Here is an 18,513-nt window from a genome sequence, read left to right as displayed (position 1 = left end):
CACTCCTTCTCTCCTTGGGACCCAGTGTCAGGCCCCTCCTGACATGATTCTGGTCTGTCTTCAGAGGGAACTGGATTGGAGAAGCCCCCTACAGAACTGGCCCGCCCTGCTCTGAGTGTCCGCCCAGCTATGGAGGCAGCTGCAAGAACAACTTGTGTTACCGAGGTAGGATGCGACTTCAAAGGTATTTCCGCCCCCCCCACCCCCCCAGCCTGTGAGTCATAAACCCACATTATGTAAACCAGAAAAACTGAATGGCAAAGTCAAAAGTGCCCTCTGGCCTTCCATGTCCTCACCAGTCCCTTTCTCCTTCCCTCTGCCTGTGGGAGCTGGGGTGGTGGTGCCTCCAGGCTCTGGGTTCCATTCCCAGGGGACATACACTGACCCTGGGTTGTCCCCATGGGCATCCCTTGTGGTCAGACTTGGAGCTGAATGCCAGACACTCAGATTTGATATGAAACAGATACAAACAAGAAATCACCCACAAGCACAAAAGCCTCCTGCACCTCATCCGTCAACCTCCATACCACTCCCCCAGTCAGCTCCTCTCCCCACACAGTTCAGGCAGCCCCTGTCCCCTAGCACTTGTGCACTGTGGCCACTCAAGATGTTTCTGCTTTCCTGCTACTATGAAGAATGTGTTTTTCATGCCTCAAGCCTTTCTCACTTTTTGGCCCCTTTCCTGGGGCTCAGTCAGCCAGCCAAAGGGGCTGGTCAGGCTTTTGCTGCTGGGATATGCTTTGTGGCTTCATCAGATCCTGTGATGGCTGAGAGGGGCTTCTGAAGAAGCAGGAGGGTTGTTCAGGAATGGTCCCAGGCCCTCTCTGGGACCTGGGGACTCTGTTGTCTGGGCCAGCTCCAGCTGGTGTCTTCTAGCTCTGTCCTGGGGGAGGGCAGGGGATACTGGGATCTGATGTCATCTGACTGCAGATTGGTGGGGTGGGCGGGGGGGGGGTCTTGGGCAGTGAATTCAGGATAGGCTGTGAGTCTGCATGCCTTTAAGAGGCTATTGTAGGTTGAGTCTCAAGTGTGGAAGTGAGGCTGGCAGAAACCCTTTGTCCAAACCACTAGATCCTTCCACCCATCAGTAAACTGGATGTGATAACACAGCTTTCCCAGCACAATTCAGGCCCAAGTGAGCAAGCTGTGCCCTAGATGTGAAAGCACCGAGTCCCTCCTTCATGATGGGATGTTGCTGGATACTGGGGATCAGGCAAGGTCCTGCCCTCATGAAACTGAAGTTCAGAAGGGTCATGGCTGCTGGGACCGATGCCTGTCTTCCAAGGGTGACCCCAGCAGCAGAAAAGTGGATGGTCATCAAGGGGATTGAGGAAGACCTCCCATAGAAGCTGACCCTTGAGAGGAAACCTGGGTCTGGGGGCAGGGAAAGGTGTTACTGGCAGAGGGAACAGCCCATATGAGAAGGCCTAGTGCCACAAGGCAGTGTGGTCATGAAGCAGGGGCAGAAGAAGACCCACAGCTGTGTAGACAGAGCCTAATGGAATTTTAAATGGAATTTTCATGCTCTCTCTTGATTTCAGACCCAGATGCCTCTTCACTGTCTTGGAAACAGTTCTAAACTCCTGCCTGTAGTGGAGTGGGAGCTCCCTGATGTCCTCCCTTTGGTTTCTAGATCTTAAACAGGCATGTGTTTTAGGGTCAGGTGCACCTGCCACGAGGTCACCAATTGGCCACACACCAATGCAGGACCCTGGGCAGATGCTGCCATCTCTCTGTGCCTTAGTCGTCTCATCTGGAAGTGGCGGAGTTATTGTGTTCCCCCAGGGGGCATCAAGGGAGGAGAAGAATGTAGGGTGAGGGGGCCAGGAGATGGGTCACCCTATAGAGTGTACACTTTTTTTTTCCCACTTGGGTTATCACTGGGGCTTGGCTCCTGCATGACTACTCCATCACTCCTGGAAGGTGTGTTGTGTGTGTGTGTGTGTGTGTGTGTGTGTGTGTTTCTTTTCTGATAGAGGCAGAGAGAAAGGGAGAGAAAACCCACCTGTCTGCAGCCTTCTCCCCTACTGAAACTTCCCCTCTGCAGGTGGGGGCCAGGGGCTTGAACTCAGATCCTTTCAAATGATAATGTGTGCACTCTATTGGAGGCACCACCATCCAGCCCCAGGGCACATAGTTTACAATGAGTGAGGATCTAAGTTCAACCCCCTTGCTACCACACAGGAGTACCTGCATAGGGGAAACTTCATGAATGGTGGAGCAATGCTGTGCTTATCTCTTTCTCTTTCTGCTTATCTTTCCCTCTTTTTCTTTCCTTTGTATCTCTCACACCCTGGCTAAAAAAGAGAGAGATAACCCTGTGGCAAAAAAAAAAAAAAAAGAAAAAATCGGGAGTCGGGCGGTAGTACAGCAGGCTAAGCGCAGGTGGCACAAAGTGCAAGGAACAGCATAAAGATCCCAGTTCAAGCCCCCGGCTCCCCACCTGCAGAGGAGTCGCTTCACAGGCCGTGAAGCAGGTCTGCAGGTGTCTTTCTCTCCCCTTCTCTGTCTTCCCCGCCTCTCTCCATTTCACTATCCAACAATGATGACATCAGTAAAAACAATAGTAATAACTACAACAATAAAACAACAAGGGCAACAAAAGGAAATAAATAAATATTAAAAAAAAAGAAAAAATCTGCTTAAAAAGTTAAAAAAAATTCAGGTTAAGGTTATACTTGGTTGTGTCAAGACCTTCTCTTTTTTTTCCACCTAGGCAGGTCCTGGGGCTGCTATGGGGTTCCCTAGGGGGGACAAGTTCCTGTCATATCCTGGATTCTGACTTGGAGACCCTGAAAAATGGATGGCCATGGGAATCCTCCTTGGGACCCTATTGTTTTGGGGTTAAACCTGACCCTTCCAATGCTGTTTACAAAGCGCATCAGCCCAAATAATGCATTCATTCTTTCCCCTGTTTAAAAACTAAACAGAGTGGCTGGGAAAATAGCACAACTGGTAGAGCACAGTGACTTCATGCCTGAAGTTTCCCAGCATTCCATGGACCTGCCAGAGTAGATAGATACCAAAGCTCAGGCTTGTCTCTCTCCTCTCTGTTGCATGTGAAATGCTCTTTCGTATGCAACAAATACATCTAAACAAAACAAATCATCAGCCTTCCCTCCCCCGAGCCCCCCTCTTTTTTTTTGCCTCCAGGGTTATCACTGGGGCTCAGTAACTGCGCTATGAATCCACTGCTCCTGGAGGCTATTTTTTCTCTTTTGTTGCCCTTGTTGTTTACTGTTGCTGTTATTATTATTGTTATTATTGCTGTCCTTGTTGGATAGGACAGAGAGAAATCAAGAGAGGAGGGGAAGACAGAGAGGGGGAGAGAAAGACACCTGCAGACCTGCTTCACTGCTTGTGAAGCGACCCCCCTGCAGGTGGGGAGCCAGGCCAGGCTGGAACTGGGATCCTTATGCCACTCCTTTGCTTTGCACCATGTGCACTTAACCCACTGCACTACCTCCCAGCCCCCGGGTTCCCCTCTTGTATGTGACCCAGAGTGATCTGGTTCAAGGCCTGCTGCAGGGTCTCTGCTCTTGCTATTTTATGTGCTCAGACACACCTGTGCCTTCTTTGAGCCTCTGTTTCCCCATCTGCAACAGTACTACTAATCCTTTCATGGAGGACTTGCTGGGAGTTACAACAAACAGGACATAACATTCCCTTAGCACCTGACTCAGAGGCAGCACGTTAGAAGTGCTGGGGTGAGTGGGGGTGGGGGGACTAAAGGATGAGAGGTGCTCATCACCCTATGGGGGCCCTTCATCATTTTGGGAATCTCATCAGTTTCCAGACCCTAGCAGAGCCCTTTTCTTTCCCGGATACACAGCTCCAGTGTGACACCTCCTCCAGGGGATCTTCTCTGACTTCTCTAGCAGGCAGCACACCTGCCCCCAAGCCCTCTCTGCACCCAGGCTCTCTCCTGTTTGCCTGTTATTCCAGCTGCTTGTCCACCCTGGGCCCTCTGGGGACACAGCAGTATGCTTTGCATATCATCTGAATAAACACACTCCGAGTGTCCACAGAGGACCAGTTCCAAAGGACAGTTACACAAAGATACCTTAGATGCTGGTCTACCCACCCAGCCAGGCATCCTGTACTTGTTTCTTTGTTTTTGGTGGCGAACACCCAACTTCACTTGGCAAGTAGGCCTATCTTCTTAGCCAACCATGCAGAAAACCTCCTGTAAAGCAGCTTATCTGCATAAGCTACTTAATAAGCCTTTATTGAGGGTGCCTGGCAAGGCCTTGACCTCTAATAGAGATAGATCAGGAATAAGGAGAGATGGGAAGAGAAGTCTCCATGGCCTTGGCTTTTCCCAGGGTAGCATAACAGACTTGGGCTTCAGGAGATACATCTGGACTTTTTGCTGCATGAGCTTGGGCAGGTGGCTTGCCCTCTCTGAGCCCTGGTGTTTCAGTCTGTGAAAGGGCTGACTATACCTTCCAGGGCAGTCAGATGATGGTATGAGAGCATGCTGGGAAGGGTCAGATCTTGCTTGGGCTATCATTCAGTCCATGCACAGGAAACACTAGCTGTGAGCTTGGCCTCCACTGATGAGCTAGGCAGGACTTTGCAGAGTTCAGAAACCAAGTTTTGCTCCCTGGAAGCCTGGTCCTGAGCTTGCTTGCAGCTCAGAGAGCAACCTGGCAGTGACCTGGGGCACGGAATTTCCCCAGTCTATGCTGGGTCTTAATTAGGATGTCCCAAATACCACCGTCCTCTGGGTAAGCATCCTGCTTTCATGTGTGTGTCTGTGGGCAGAAGCTGTCTGCCCATTTTCTGAAATAGTGAGCCTTCAACGGCTTTAGACAGCCTGACCAAACTATATTCGGCTCAACAAAGCCACGATTATGAGGTATACACATCCTAAAGGCCAGTGGAAGAAACCCCAGCTGATTCCAGAGACAGCTAGGCTTTCAGCATGGGGTAGACCTGAATGGGTGCATTGATGGGGACCCGAGACTCGGCCCCATGCTCCCAACTGCCCTGCACACCCATGTCTCTGTCCAGATTTCTCCTATAGCTTCACCAACAAATGGCATTTTCAGGAGGTCCCCCCTCAAATGTCTTTAAACATCCCTAAGATGTGTGTTTTTTCCTGAAAGAATTCAAAGACAGAATCCTTGTGGGGTTTGATGATCCTTCCTTCAGAAAGATTTGTTGAGCAGTTACTATATGTTGGCAGTGGGCTAAACAGCAGGGCAAGAGCAGGCTGGCTCCTGCCCCCGGGAGCTGGTGGTGGAGGCAGGTGGCTGTGAGGTAACAGCTGAGAGCCTTCTGCCAGGAGCACTGCATACCAGATGGCAACTCAGAGAAGAAAGGACTTGGATTCAGGCTGGCCGTTTATCTCCCAGCTTAAGTACTGCTTATGTCCTCCAGGGCAGGATTGTGAAATACTAATATGAAACAGTCACGTGGTTGTCTTCTGGCCATAGAGTCCTTGGGGTGATGGCCAGTGAAGTCGCTGCCAGAAGACATCAGAGAACCACGCATTTGCCTTCCTCTGGATTTTCACCCTCTATAGACAAGAAGGACCTCTGCCCTTCTTCTGAGAATAAGAGAGAGCCATTGCTCCCCAGGAAGTGGTTCGGGAACTCAGAGAGCTTGGTGGGACTGGAAGGAGTCCTGCCACCCACATACACCCTTATCTTTTCCATTGGTAAAGTAGGCACGGTCCACAGCTTGTCTACGGGCATTGTGTGGGCTGGGCATTCTGGTTGTAAAGGTGGAAGAGGGCCCCTGCCTGGGGATATTACTTCTTTTCTCAGGTGAAAAGTGCACTTTGACCTCAGGGGGTCTTCAGTGTAGGTTTTAGATGTGTGGAGAACACCTGTCTTTCAGGAATATTAACAAGCTGATACTTAACAGCTGCAGCTTCTTCAGTTAATTGCTGTGTCCTCAAACTGGGGTCAGGGTTACAGCAGCATAAGTAGTTAAATTTGAGTGGGGGAAAGTTTGGAACTTGATGAGTTCCCTTTCTTCTCTTTCTTTCTTTTTGAACACATTTTTTGAAGCAGTGCTGCAGGAGTGTCTCTGTCTCTCTTCTCTATCTCCCCTTTCCCTCTCAATTTCTGACTATCTCTATCCAATAAATAAAGATAATAAAAAGACCTGTAAAAAAACTGATACTCCACTGATTGAGCTATTTCCCCAGTCACTTAACTCACTTAAATTATTTTTATTTGTTTACTTACTTATTACCAGAGCACTGCTCCATTTGATTTATGGTGGTGCCACTGTACAACCTCCTTGGTTCAAATATTATTCATTTTGAGACACAAACACACTGAGAGAGAGGGAGAGAGAGAGAGAAAGAGAGAATGAGAGAAAGGTACTTCTCGTCTCTGGCATATTTCATGCCAGGGATCAAACTCAGGAGCTCAGATGTGCAAGCCCTGTACTCTAATTTTGAGCTATTTCCTCTGTGAGTTCATCCCCGCCCCCTTTTAAGCCAAAGTTAGATCTTGGGTAAGTCTAGTGGCATCAGACAGCAAAACATTCATGCAGTGAAAGCAGTGTAGTTCTGTTGACAGGGTGCAGTAGGGTTCAGGGGCATTGACACAGGTCTTCATATACAATGAAAGGCAGATGAAGCAGACACACACACACCCACCTCCCAATGAGAGTCAGGAACAGAGGGACTCTGGGGGAGGGGAAGTGGCAGCTGTAGATCACAACCAGAGCAGAAGGCAGCTTCTGGAAGCTGCTTCCTTGGGCAGGTGGCTGTGTGCAGAAAGAGGGAGATAAGAGTCCTCCCTGAAGACCCAGGTGTAGGCCTGGGCCCTGCTGACCCCTGGGTGCCCCAACCACTCTTGGGGCACCAAGAGTACAGTGAGTGTCCAGCCTTCCCTTTGCCCCTTGGCTGGTAGAATTCCACCTGGCCTGCTCTGGCCTCTCTTTGCCACTTTAATGACTTTGGGAAAACAAACCTCAAACAAATTCAGCTTCCAAACTGCCTTTTTTCCCTGCTCAGAGTGCATTTTTTTTGGGGGGGTGAAACTTATTCTGTCATTTCTTCTTTCTTTCCTCTCCACGGTTAAGAAGAGACTCACCACCAAAAACCTGAAACTGATGAGATGAATGAGGTGGAGACGGCACCTGGGCCTGAGGAGAAGGAGGTCCAGGTCTGGGCCCAGTCTCGGGCCAGCAAACCTGAGAGGCCTCAGAAGACCCCAGCTGTGAGCTACATGAGTGAGTGGGCCCCAAGCTCTGCCAGTGGGTGGAGGGAGAGGCACTTTGCTTGGGGGAGGGGAGGGCAGAGGAAGGGAGCTGGTGGGTTGAGAAGACTCCAGGTTGACAAACAGTGGAGAACAGGGTGGGGTTCAGGCTGTAAAAGCACACAGTGGAAGCGTGTTTTAAAAAATGATATTTTAAGTCATTTCAAAAGCAAGCATTATAGCAGCTGTGCTTGGGCAGTTCTCTCCCCCAGCAGGTCTTTTAAGGTCAGCTTCTTCTCTGTCCTTTCCAAGGGTACCTGGGCTGAAATTGGGCTCCTTGGGAAAGGCCTGTCTCCTACTTCTTCCCCACCATTATGACAATCACCACTGGTCAACTCTTAGAAACTTGATTTGCTCTTCCCTAAGGTGGAGGCTACTTATGCCCTGATCATGGCTGCCAAGAAGGCTCTTGGAAGTGATCTAGCTTTCTTGTTTTAGCTGAGATCTCATCTCTCTGTTCTTTTCTCTCTTGATACTAGGGTTATCACTGTGGCTCAGTGCCTGCATGGCTCCATCATTTTTGGCTGCTATTTTGCCTATCTATCTATCTATCTATCTATCTATCTATCTATCTATCTATCTTTCCTCTACTTCTTCTCTTCTTCCTCTTCTTACAAGAGCGAGAAACAGTGAAATAAGGAAGGAAAGAGAAACACCTGCAGCACTGCTCCATCATTCATGAAGCTGTCCCCCTCTCCCCAGCCCCATAGTTGGGGACCAGAGGATTGAACCTGGATCCTTGTGCAATATATGATGTGAATTTACTGAATGTGCCACCACTCAGCCCCTGAGATCTCCCTGCCCCTGGGGTTGCCTCTAACATCCCTCTGTGTGGGAAGTTTAATGTTTGCCCCAGACTCCCATAAGTTTCCCACATTCACCTGGTCTCCCAACTATACCTCTCAAGGACTTTCTCCTTCCTGTTCTGCTCTGCCAGGCCACACTTTAGTGCCTCCACTCCCTTCAGTGCTACTCATAGACACTTGTGTGCAGGATGCCTTCAGCAGGTCTGGGATCCTGGAGCAGCATTTCATATAGACATAGCAGCAGGCCTCACCTAGGTGCCTTGGGTCTCCTCGGTTTAACATCAGTTTGGACTCGCCTCTGAATAGGTCTGCTCAGGCCAGCTTTATCAGGACCCTATGCTGTTTTGTCAGTGTCTCCATCCCTGCCCCTCCCTGCTCCCCTTTCTTTCTCTCTCTCTCTCTCTTTCTTTCTTTCTTTCATTTCCTTTTGTTGCCCTTGTTTTATTGTTGTAGTTATTGATGTCGTTGTTGGATAGGACAGAGAGAAATGGAGAGAGGAGAGGAAGACAGAGAGGGGGAGAGAAAGATAGACACCTGAAGGCATGCTTCACCGCTTGTGAAGTGAATCCCCTACAGGTGGGAAGCAGGGGGCTCGAACTGGGATCCTTATGGCAGTCCTTGCGCTTGGCGCGCCATGTGTGCTTAACCCGCTGCACTACTGCCCAGCTCCCCCTGTTCTTCTTTCTATCCTCCTAGACCTTTGCACATCTATCTTTTGGACTTTCTGCCTGCCCAGAATTTCTCTAATTTTCTTTGTCCAAGAAACATGCCAATGTTCCTGTCTGCCCAGAAGTTTGAAATGGTTCCATTGTCTTAAAAACGGTATAGAATTAGGACTGGGAGATGGGTCGCCAGATAGACCACATGCCTTGTGCACAGGCCTCTGAACCTCAGCACACACATAGACGCATCATGGATGGTGGAATGATGCTGTGGTGTCTTTGTCTATCTGTATGTCTTTCTCTCACTGTCTAAAATAAAGAATATCTATGGTGCTAAATTAACCTGTTTAAGAACCTTTATGGATGCCTGAAACCCCAGAGGTCACAGGTTTAGTCTCCAGTATCACCTTCTGTCAGAGCTGAACAGTGCTCTGGTCTCTTTCCCTCTCCCGTTGTCTCTCATTTCCTATCTCATAATAAACAAACAAACAAGTCTTTAAAGAGGGACCAGAGAGACAGCTCACAGGTGGGGCACCTGTAATACCATGCTTGCACCCAAGTTTAAACCCTGGTTCTACGTGGTATATGTTATGGCAACTGAGGAAACTCTGGTACCGTGGCATCTCACCCTCTTTACCACTCTTTCTTTTTCGGTTCTCAAGGGCACAATGCTACTATCCAGGGCTGGATCACAGCCAGATCCTGAAAACACTGGGTGATTTTTCTGCTCTTGTTACTGCATGAACTCCAGAAAGTTCCTCAGAGTAGGGATGGGGCCTTATTACTGAGACTCCCTACCTCCTTCCCCTTCTTGCTTTGACATGTGTGTCGAAATTTATCTCCTAGCCCAAGTTGTCAAGTGTGACACCAAGATGAAGGACAAGTGCAAAGGCTCCACTTGCAACAGGTAGGTTGGGACCACCTCCCCATACTCTAGCTGTGAACAGTGTCACATCATGGTTAGCAGTTGACCACTACCACCACTGCCACCCTAACCAACTGGGTAGAAGCAGGAGAAATGTCATTGTCCCTTTCAGCACAGAAGTTATGCCAGATGGTACTGAAAGCTGATTGAGCTCCTCTGTGCCACCAAATAGATGTGACATTCCTGTCTCTCTGAATGAGCATTTATGAAAGCTATCATGCAAAGATAGTTCACTGGACAGGGCACATGCCTTACCAGGCACATGACCCAGTTTCAGGCCCCAGCATAACATAAGAAGTTGTGGCAACAAAGGAAGTTCTAGTACTTTGGTCTCTGGATGGATGGATGGATGGATGGATGGATGGATGGATGGATGGATAGATGGATGGATGAAAGAAAAAGCAGCCCCAGGACAGGTGAAATTGTTGAGGAAGTAGAAGTAGGGAGGCTTTTCTGTGTACCATGGGCTGTGGAGAGCTCTCCAGGTCTTTCAGTGCACAGGTACCTTTCTCCTTTGTGAAACTGAAAATATCTGCAGATATTGTCCAATGTCCTGGGGACACAGCAGTCCCAGTTGAGAACCTCTGACCTGGAGAGCTAGCCCAGCCTGGGTCTCTTCCTGCCCAGACTTAGCTTCCAGCTCAGCATTTCCTTCTTAGAGCAGAAGCAGCCACACACTCTACAGGCCACTCTCAAAGACACCCCAAATACCAAGAATCCTGAAAGTCATTGAAGCCCGGGGTTCTCTCTCCTGATGGTGCCATTGTGGTAAACCAGCTCTTAACACCAATGATGAAGTGTAGCATTTGTCTGTGTCTGTTGTGTAAACTCCCTTTTTTTTCTTTCTAATTTTTATTATCTAGGACAGAGAAATTAAAAGAGGATGAGGAAATAGAGAGGGAGAGAAAGACACCTGCAGAGCTGCTTCATTGCTCAAGAAGCATCCCAGGTGCAGGTGGGGAGCAGAGACTCGAATCCCAGGTTCTTAAACTTGGTAATATGTACACTTAACCTTGTGCACCACTGCCTGCCCCCCCCCCTTTGCCATCAGGTTATTGCTGTGGCTCTGTGCCTGCAGAATTCCCCTGTTCCTGGTGGACTCTTTCTTCTCTTCTTCATCTACAGAGATAGAGGGGGAAAGAGGTAGAGAGGGAGAGAGACAAAGAAGAGAGACACTACAGCACTGCTCCACAGATCATGAAGCTTCTTCTGTGCAGGTGCTTCTATATGGTGCTGGGGGTCCTCACACATGGAAAAGTGTGCACTGTACTGGGGGAGCTATCTCCTAGCACCCTGTAAATGCTCCAGATAGGGCTGATTTTGGGTCCCTCCACTGAACGATCAGCTGGCAGTGTCTCTGATGGTTTAGCCAGCAGTCCTCAACCAGAACAAGCCACATTGGAAGTTTCTAGAAAACCTTAAAAGTACTCAACCCAGAGGGAGTCAGGCAGTAGTGCAGCGGGTTAAGTGCACGTGGTGCAAAGCACAAGGACCAGTTTAAGGATCCCGGTTTGAGCCCCTGGCTCCCCACCTGCAGGGGAGTCACTTTACAGGTGGTGAAGCAGGTCTGCAGGTGTCTTTCTCTCCCCCTCTCTCTTCCCGTCCTCTCTCCATTTCTCTCTATTCTATCTAACAATGACAACATCATTAATAACGATAATAATTACAACAATAAAACAACAAGGGCAACAAAAAAGAATAAATAAATATTTTTTAAAAAGTACTCTACCCAGAGTTCTCTGCCCTGAGACACTGGTATAGTTAGTTTGATAAGGACATTAGCATCATCTCTCTCTCTTTTTTCCTCCAGGGTTATCACTGGGGCTCAGTGCCTATACCATGAATCCACTGCTCCTGGAGGCCATTTTTTCCTATTTTGTTGCTGTTATTATTGTTATTGTTACCATTGATGTTGTTGGATAGGACAGAGAGAAATTGAGAGAGGAGGGAAGACAGAGAGGGGAAGAGAAAGACCTGCTTCACTGTTTGCGAAGCAACCCTCCTGCAGGTGAGGAACTGAGAGCTCGAACCGGGTTTCCTACACTGGTCCTTGCACTTTGCGCCATGTGTGCTTAACCCACTGTGCTACTGCCCGACCTCCCCTTTTTATTTTTCCTTTGTATTTTTAAAGAGCATGTCATTTACTTATTTACTTATTTATTAGATAGGGACAGAAAGAAATTAAGAAGGGAGGGGGAGATAGAGGAGGAAAGAGACAGAAAGACACCTGCAACACTACTTTACTACTTGTGAAGCTTTCCTTCAACAGGTGAGGACTGGGTGCTTGAACCTGGGTCCTTGCACACTATAATGTGTATGCTTAACCAGGTGTGCCACCGCCTGGCCCCCTGAATATTTTTTTAATATTTTATTTTGTTATTTAATTTGGGTATAGATAGCAATTGGGAATGAAGGGGGAGATAGGTAATCAGACAGACAGATAGATAGATAGATAGATAGATAGATAGATAGATAGATAGATAGATATATGGAGGTAGAGAGACCTGTAACACTGTTTCACTGCTTGTGAACTTTCCCTTTGCAGGTAGTGATCAGGAGATTTAACCTGGGTCCTTATAGATGGTAACGTGTGCCCTTTACCAGAAACACTGCCATCTGGTCCTCTTTTTTTTCTGTCTTGAATCTCCCCCACCCCACCCCAAGTCATGCTAACATGTAGTCAGTGTTTTGAGTGCTTAGCTGGAGAGTCTAACACATTCTCCTGAGAAGTGTGGGGAGTTGGGTATAGAGATTGTGGGGCTTCCTTCAGAGCTTCTGATACAGGTAAATGAGCCCACCTGGCATTGAGAATCCCAAGCTGGAGGCCCAGGGGAGGCCTGAGATAAGCTGGTTCCTGCCAGAGATGCCCTGTCTGGGTGTCTAGTGGGGAAGTTCTGGGGTTGGGTGTGGAGTGACAGTCTTCCTGGGTGCTGACTCACATAAGAGATTTGAGTGCTGAGGGGTGAGGAGCTAAGTAAGATGAGAAGGCATCCAGAACTTGTGCCCAACCCTAAGCGACCATCTTCTTTCTTTGTCTCCCTTTCCACACTGGAGGCCATGGAGACTCCCCTGGGTCTAGACCTGGTAAAGGCTGGGGGAACTGAGCTAGCTCCGAGCTGAAGCCTCTTGTGTGCTTCAGGCTGAGGACTTCATAGGAATCCACATCAACCAGAGCAATTACAGGACTCCCAGGTGTTGGTGTGTGCATGAACGAGGAAGGCATGTGGTGGGGAGGGTGGGGTGGTGGAGTTGCTAATTGAAGGTCTGGAAGTCTGGGCATGTGAGGTTGGTTAAGTGGCATTGCCTGTGCCAGAAGAACAGCAGAGGATAGAGATACAACACAGGTGCAGATGTCCCTGACAAACAGGGAAGGGTGAGGCAAGGGGAACAGCCTGTGCAGCCGGCTAGTACGGCAGTCCTCAGATTGTGTTCTGAGGCCTGGAATTGCCTGGGAATGCATTAAGATGCACATTTTAAGCCTGTGTCAGAGTCAGAAGACCTGGGTTGGGTGCTGAGGTTAGGGCTAAGCACTCTCTTTCTGGGGTCCTAGTCTCCCTAAAGTCTGAATATGACTTGGTAGAAATTTGGACCCAGAGTGGTTGGATCTGTTGACTTTATAAAAGAAGATGGAAAACAAAAGAGCTTAGAGAGATTTAACTATGGAAAAATTGCAAATATATGTTGTTAGGTTGGGAAGAACATGGACACTGTGTTCTCCAGGCCACCATTCTGGACATGCTAAGACCACTTTGGATCAGGATCCAGTAAACAAGGGAATTGGCAGCTAGCCTGGCTATTGCTGGATCCCCTTCTGCCCATTAAGCTAGGGCCCTGTGGGGAAGAGAGCTGTGGGCAAGGCACATGCCCTGGGCTCCAGAAAGACAAGACAGAACTTTCTGGCAATCTTAGCTGGTGGTACCTTCACCTGTGTCCTTCTGCTTGAGGTACCCCTGGGAAGTGGAGTATCCGTTCCCAGTCCCAAGGCTAGAAATAGGTTACGAGCAACTCCTGATTCAGTTGTGTCTTTAGCACTGACAGTTCCAGGAAACCCCTGAGTCTTGGGCAGAGCAGGCTGCTTGGTGAGGCGGCTGGGAAGAGGTGCTTGAGGCTCTCAGCAGTCACTGCAGGCTTTCTAATAGGATGACTCTCACAGGACCCAAAAGCAGGCAGGATGTGTCTGTCTATCAGGGTGCTCTTGTTAACAAAATTAGTTACTCCTCCCTCTGAGGCTTATCTGTCTCCTGAGGCCAGACTGTACTGGGCTATTGGCTCAAAAAGATTCCCTCAAGTGCTGGGAAATAGATTATCTAGTAAGTTCTGGGTTTTAGGAACTTTCAGATGTCTAGGGGAAACATTCGATTTCCTATGCAGTGGGCTGCTGGAGGCAACTTGGTGATGACTTAGGAGCAAGGAGGTCTCAGGGTCCAGTGGTGGTATACCCAGTAGAGTACACACATTACTATGTGCCAGGACCCAGGTTCAAGCGGTCATCCTCACCTGCAGGGGTGAAGCTTCATGAGTGGTGGAGGAATGCTAAAGGTATTTCTCCTTCTGTCTCTATCTTACTCTCTATCAAAAGAAAAAAAAAAGTCACTGGGAGCTATGGAGTCATCATGCAGGCACCAAGCCCCAACCATAACCTTGAGAGAAGAAAAAGAAAAGAGAAAGGTGAATTCAAGTGAGATTTAATTAACCTGTCTACTTTTTAAAACCATTGTGTTTCTCCTCCCTCAGGTATCAGTGCCCAGCAGGCTGTCTGAACCATAGAGCGAAAATTTTTGGAACTCTCTTCTACGAGAGCGTAAGTGTGGCCAGCAGGCCTTTCAGTAGCTTGCACAGGATCCTGGGGTGGGATTGGAAAGAAAACTGGTGGTTTTCATGTGCAAAGATTTCCTCTCCTCTTCTTACTCAATCTTTGTGCTGGTGGAACTGATCTGTGCCTGTCTGTGGCCTCACAAACTCGTGAAGCCACTTTTGGGGATGAGGACCAGCCCTCATGAAGATCAGCTCTGTTCAGACCCAGCGTAATATTCACATGCCCCACTGAATGGGGAGAAAGGACTGCTTGTCATTGTTCTGACTTTGGAAAGCAACTTGGAGGAGTTGTTTAAGATAAGCCATCCTGGGAACAAAGGCATGTTATATAGAGAGGGAAGAGTCAGAATGGGGTGAGTTTTGGCCCAACTTTTTGGCTTTTTGTGGGCTGAGGACAAGCATCTTGGGTATTTCTGGGAAAGATTTCAGACAAAGATAAATTCAGATGTACTTAAGGCTCTTCCCACCTGCTTCCAGTCCTCCAGCATCTGCCGGGCTGCCATCCACTATGGGGTCCTGGATGACAGAGGTGGCCTGGTGGACATTACCAGAAATGGAAAGGTCCCCTTCTTCGTTAAGTCGGAGAGAAATGGCGTGGAGTCTCTGAGGTAACTATTCTGTAATCAGCATTCTTTTAAAAAAAATTTATTTGTTGCATAGAAACGGTCAGAAATTGAGAGGAAGGGGGATATAGAGATGGAGAGAGACAGAGAGACATCTGAAGCACTGCTTCACCACTCTCAAAGCTTCCCCCCTGCAGGTGGGGACCAGGGGCTCGAACCCGAGTCCCTGTGCATTGTAACATGTATGCTCAACCAGGTGTGTCACCACCCATCCCCTGATCAGCATTCTTTAAATTCCTTTTTTTTACCCCTGGACTTAGGAAGTAGCTCACTTGGTAGAGTACATAGCTTGCTGTGCATGAGGCTCTAGGTTCCATTTTTTCTTTTTTTTAATTGCTAGGGGTTGTTGCTGCAGAGCACCGCTGGCACTATGAATCCACTGCTTCTGGCAGCCATTTCTTCTATTTTTTTTCTTTCTATTTGACAGGACAGAGAGAAATTGAGAGGGAAGATAGACACCTGCATACCTGCATATGGGGAGCAGGGCTTTGAGTCTGGGTAAAGTGTGCGCTCAACTAAGTATGCAAGCCCTCTGGATTCCATCATTCTTGGTACCACATGGGAGTTCTATTGGGCTATCTCTGCTTACTTTGCTTAAGTTTCAGTTCTGCTTTTTTCTCCCTCTCTAGTCACTGAGAACTCTTCAGACACATTGTTGCTGATGATGCATAGTATCCTCTAGTTGTGGGCTAGTTCTCCATTAGCTCTTTGTCTAACTTCCTAGAGAATGAGGCTTTTCATGAAAGAAAAAAGGAAAGGAAAAGAGAGAGGGGGGAGGAGAGAGAGAGAGACATTGCTACTTTAGGGTTGGCAATATAGCTCATCTGAGAGTGATCCTGTTTTGTCATGTGTATGACCCAGGTTTGAGCCCAGCCCACACCACACTGGGATATTATGTCTTTCCTTTTTCCTCTCTCTCTCTCCTTCCCTCTTCTCTCGCTCTCTCTCTCTCTCTCTCTCAATTGGCCTCGAGCAGTGGAGCACCAGTGATGCAAAAAAAAAAAAATCCTACTTTAAAATGTATCCTGTGTGGACTGGACAGTGGCACATCCAGTTGAGCAGACATTACCATGTGTAAGGACCCAGGTTTGAGCCCCTGCTCCCACCTGCAGGGAGGAACCTTCATGAGCAGTGAAGCAGGTCTGCAGGTGTTTCTCTTTCTTTCCCTCTTTCTCTCTCCTCTTCCCCTCTCAATTTCTCCCTGTCTTATCTAAATAATAATAATAATAATAAATAGAATTTTACCCATGCTTTCAAAATTGATTTTTCTGAGAAGGGACACGTAGGTTTCCTTAGATTCCCAGGGGGGTCCTTAGTACAAAGAAGGTTAGTGAGCCCTGCTCTAGAATGTTCTAAGGACTTTCAGTGCCTGCTCTGCCATGTTGTGACTTGGGTTCAAACCCCTGGTACTCTACAGTGGAGTACTGCTACACTGTGGTATCTCTCCCTGCCTCTTTTTTTCTTTTTTCTTTTTCTTTTTTTATTTCTTTATTGGGGAATTAATGTTTTCCATTCAATAGTAAATACAATAGTTTGTACATGCATAACATTCCCCAGTTTCCCATATAACAGTACAACCCCTACTAGGTCCTCTGTCATCCTTCTTGGAGCTGCCTCTTTGTTTCTATATGAAAAAGTTGGTGTGGAGCAATGAAGTCCTAGTGATGAAAAAAAAGTTTTTAAGGAACTTGAAGACTGAGATAAGTGGAGACATGCAAAGTTGAGAGGGGTAATAAAACAAGTGCAGACATAAGCCTGTACTTTTAGAAGCAATTCTGCTTGCATTGACTTTATTGGTTTTTTTCTCTTCTCTTCTCATCTTTTTTTTTTTTTTTCCTTTGCAGCAAATTCAAGGCTTCCAGTTCATTCATGGTGTCAAAAGTAAAAGGTAAGTTGGACTATCTTTTTTCCAGTTATATGACCATAACACATGATTTATCTTGACTTTCCCTGGAAAATTCCCTCCCCATAATTTAGTACTTGTTTCCTGTTTAATTAAAATGGGAGATTTTTAGATTAAATGTTGGCCATTGCTTTTAATTGCTTGTGATGGATCTTTTATGGCAAATGGGCTCCACAGAGTGCCATTTTCTGCTGGCTGGAAGCAGTTCTTGAGAGTTGTATTAGAAGTTGGAGGCCTGGACCCAGGCTCAGGAGAAAATGGAACATGGTTAATGTCTGCCACTGATATGAGGATGGTATGGGGAGAATGTGGCACATGTTTGCTTCTCTGGTCTTGTTTTTCATGGCTTAGGATTGCTCATTAGGCAGGGTGACTGCATGCTGTTACCAGAAGTTGCTCAATATGGGACACTGACTGGAATTGGTTCAGGAAGGCCGATGCAGGGTCCCCCCACCTGGAACTTTACTGTGACCCTGCTTCTCCTTTGGAAAACAGTTCTTGTCATTTGTCCCAGATGCAAAAATATCTAGTTAAAGTACTTGACAAAATAGGACCAATACCTTTTTTTTTTTTAATTTCTTCATTGGGGAATTAATGTTTTACATTCGACAGTAAATACAATAGTTTGTACATGCATAACATTTCCCAGTTTTCCATATAACAATACAACTTCCACTAGGTCCTCTGAAAATAAGACCAATACCTATTTGGTCCTGAGACTTAAAAACTGGGGTTTAAACTTTTTTTTTTTGGCAAGGCCATTCAAACATTTATGATATTGTTTGTGAGCCATACAAAATCATCAACTTGGGACCAGGTTATGGCAATAATGTATGAGGCATCTACTTCTGTGCCTTTGAGTTGTCTTCCAAACCTAATTTTAATGATCTCCCCAGTATTCCACTGTATAACAGCCCATTAGTATACCAAACCAGTCCCTTTAAGGGAATAGCCCCAGAGATTCAGGGCCCTTTTCAAGTGAGAAATCGCCAGCTGCTACCTGGGACTAATTCCTGCCTGCATTTTTTGTTTGTTATCCCTGGGGTGTTATCACTCCAACTTTTTCAAAGAGTAAGAAAGAAAAAAAAAAAAACAGACAGGAAGAGAGGAAAAGATTCCACAGTACCAAAGCTTCCCCCAAAGCAGTAGAGGCTGGATTCAAACCTGGGTCATGTGCATAGTAAAGTAGGGTCATGTACATGGTGAAACACTCACTCTCTACATTTTCTTTTAGTGTGACATGGAGGAGTGATCTCTGAACAGTCTCCTTGGCCTACTTCTTTTCTAGGGAGAGAGAGAGAGAGAGAGATGGAGAGAGAGAGAGAGAGAGAGAGAGAGAGAGAGAGAGAGAAGAAGGAGGAGGAGAGGAGAGAGGAGAGAGAGGCAGAGATACCAACACCTTTACCGCACCATTCTGTCATTCATGTAATTCCCATAGTGCTGTCCTTGGTGTTCCCATGTCATGCCAGGGCTCAAACCCAAGGCCTCATGTGTATAAGGTATGTGCTTACCCCCTGAACTATATAAGTCCCCTGCATCTGTTTTTTTAAATAGTT

General features: G+C 47.4%; 1 protein-coding gene across 3 annotated transcripts in view; it reads left to right on the top strand.

The window, feature by feature from the left end:
- The window catches only part of CRISPLD2 (cysteine rich secretory protein LCCL domain containing 2), a 74,890-nt gene that overhangs the window by 33,070 nt on the left and 23,307 nt on the right, over positions 1–18,513 (top strand). For 2 of the 3 annotated variants that reach the window (XM_016191772.2, XM_016191774.2), the window contains exons 6-11: positions 65–165; positions 7,048–7,197; positions 9,538–9,598; positions 14,351–14,417; positions 14,909–15,039; positions 16,899–16,942. In XM_016191772.2, coding sequence (XP_016047258.1) covers positions 65–165; positions 7,048–7,197; positions 9,538–9,598; positions 14,351–14,417; positions 14,909–15,039; positions 16,899–16,942 — 554 coding nt within the window. The remainder of the gene's footprint in view (positions 1–64; positions 166–7,047; positions 7,198–9,537; positions 9,599–14,350; positions 14,418–14,908; positions 15,040–16,898; positions 16,943–18,513) is intronic. The other variant, XM_060185076.1, reaches the window with a different exon arrangement.

This window comes from Erinaceus europaeus, chromosome 2 (assembly GCF_950295315.1).
Source record: "Erinaceus europaeus chromosome 2, mEriEur2.1, whole genome shotgun sequence".
Lineage (NCBI taxonomy): Eukaryota > Metazoa > Chordata > Mammalia > Eulipotyphla > Erinaceidae > Erinaceus > Erinaceus europaeus.
The sequence above is the reverse complement of the archived record's forward strand: the minus strand, read 5'-3'. Positions and strand labels throughout refer to the sequence as shown.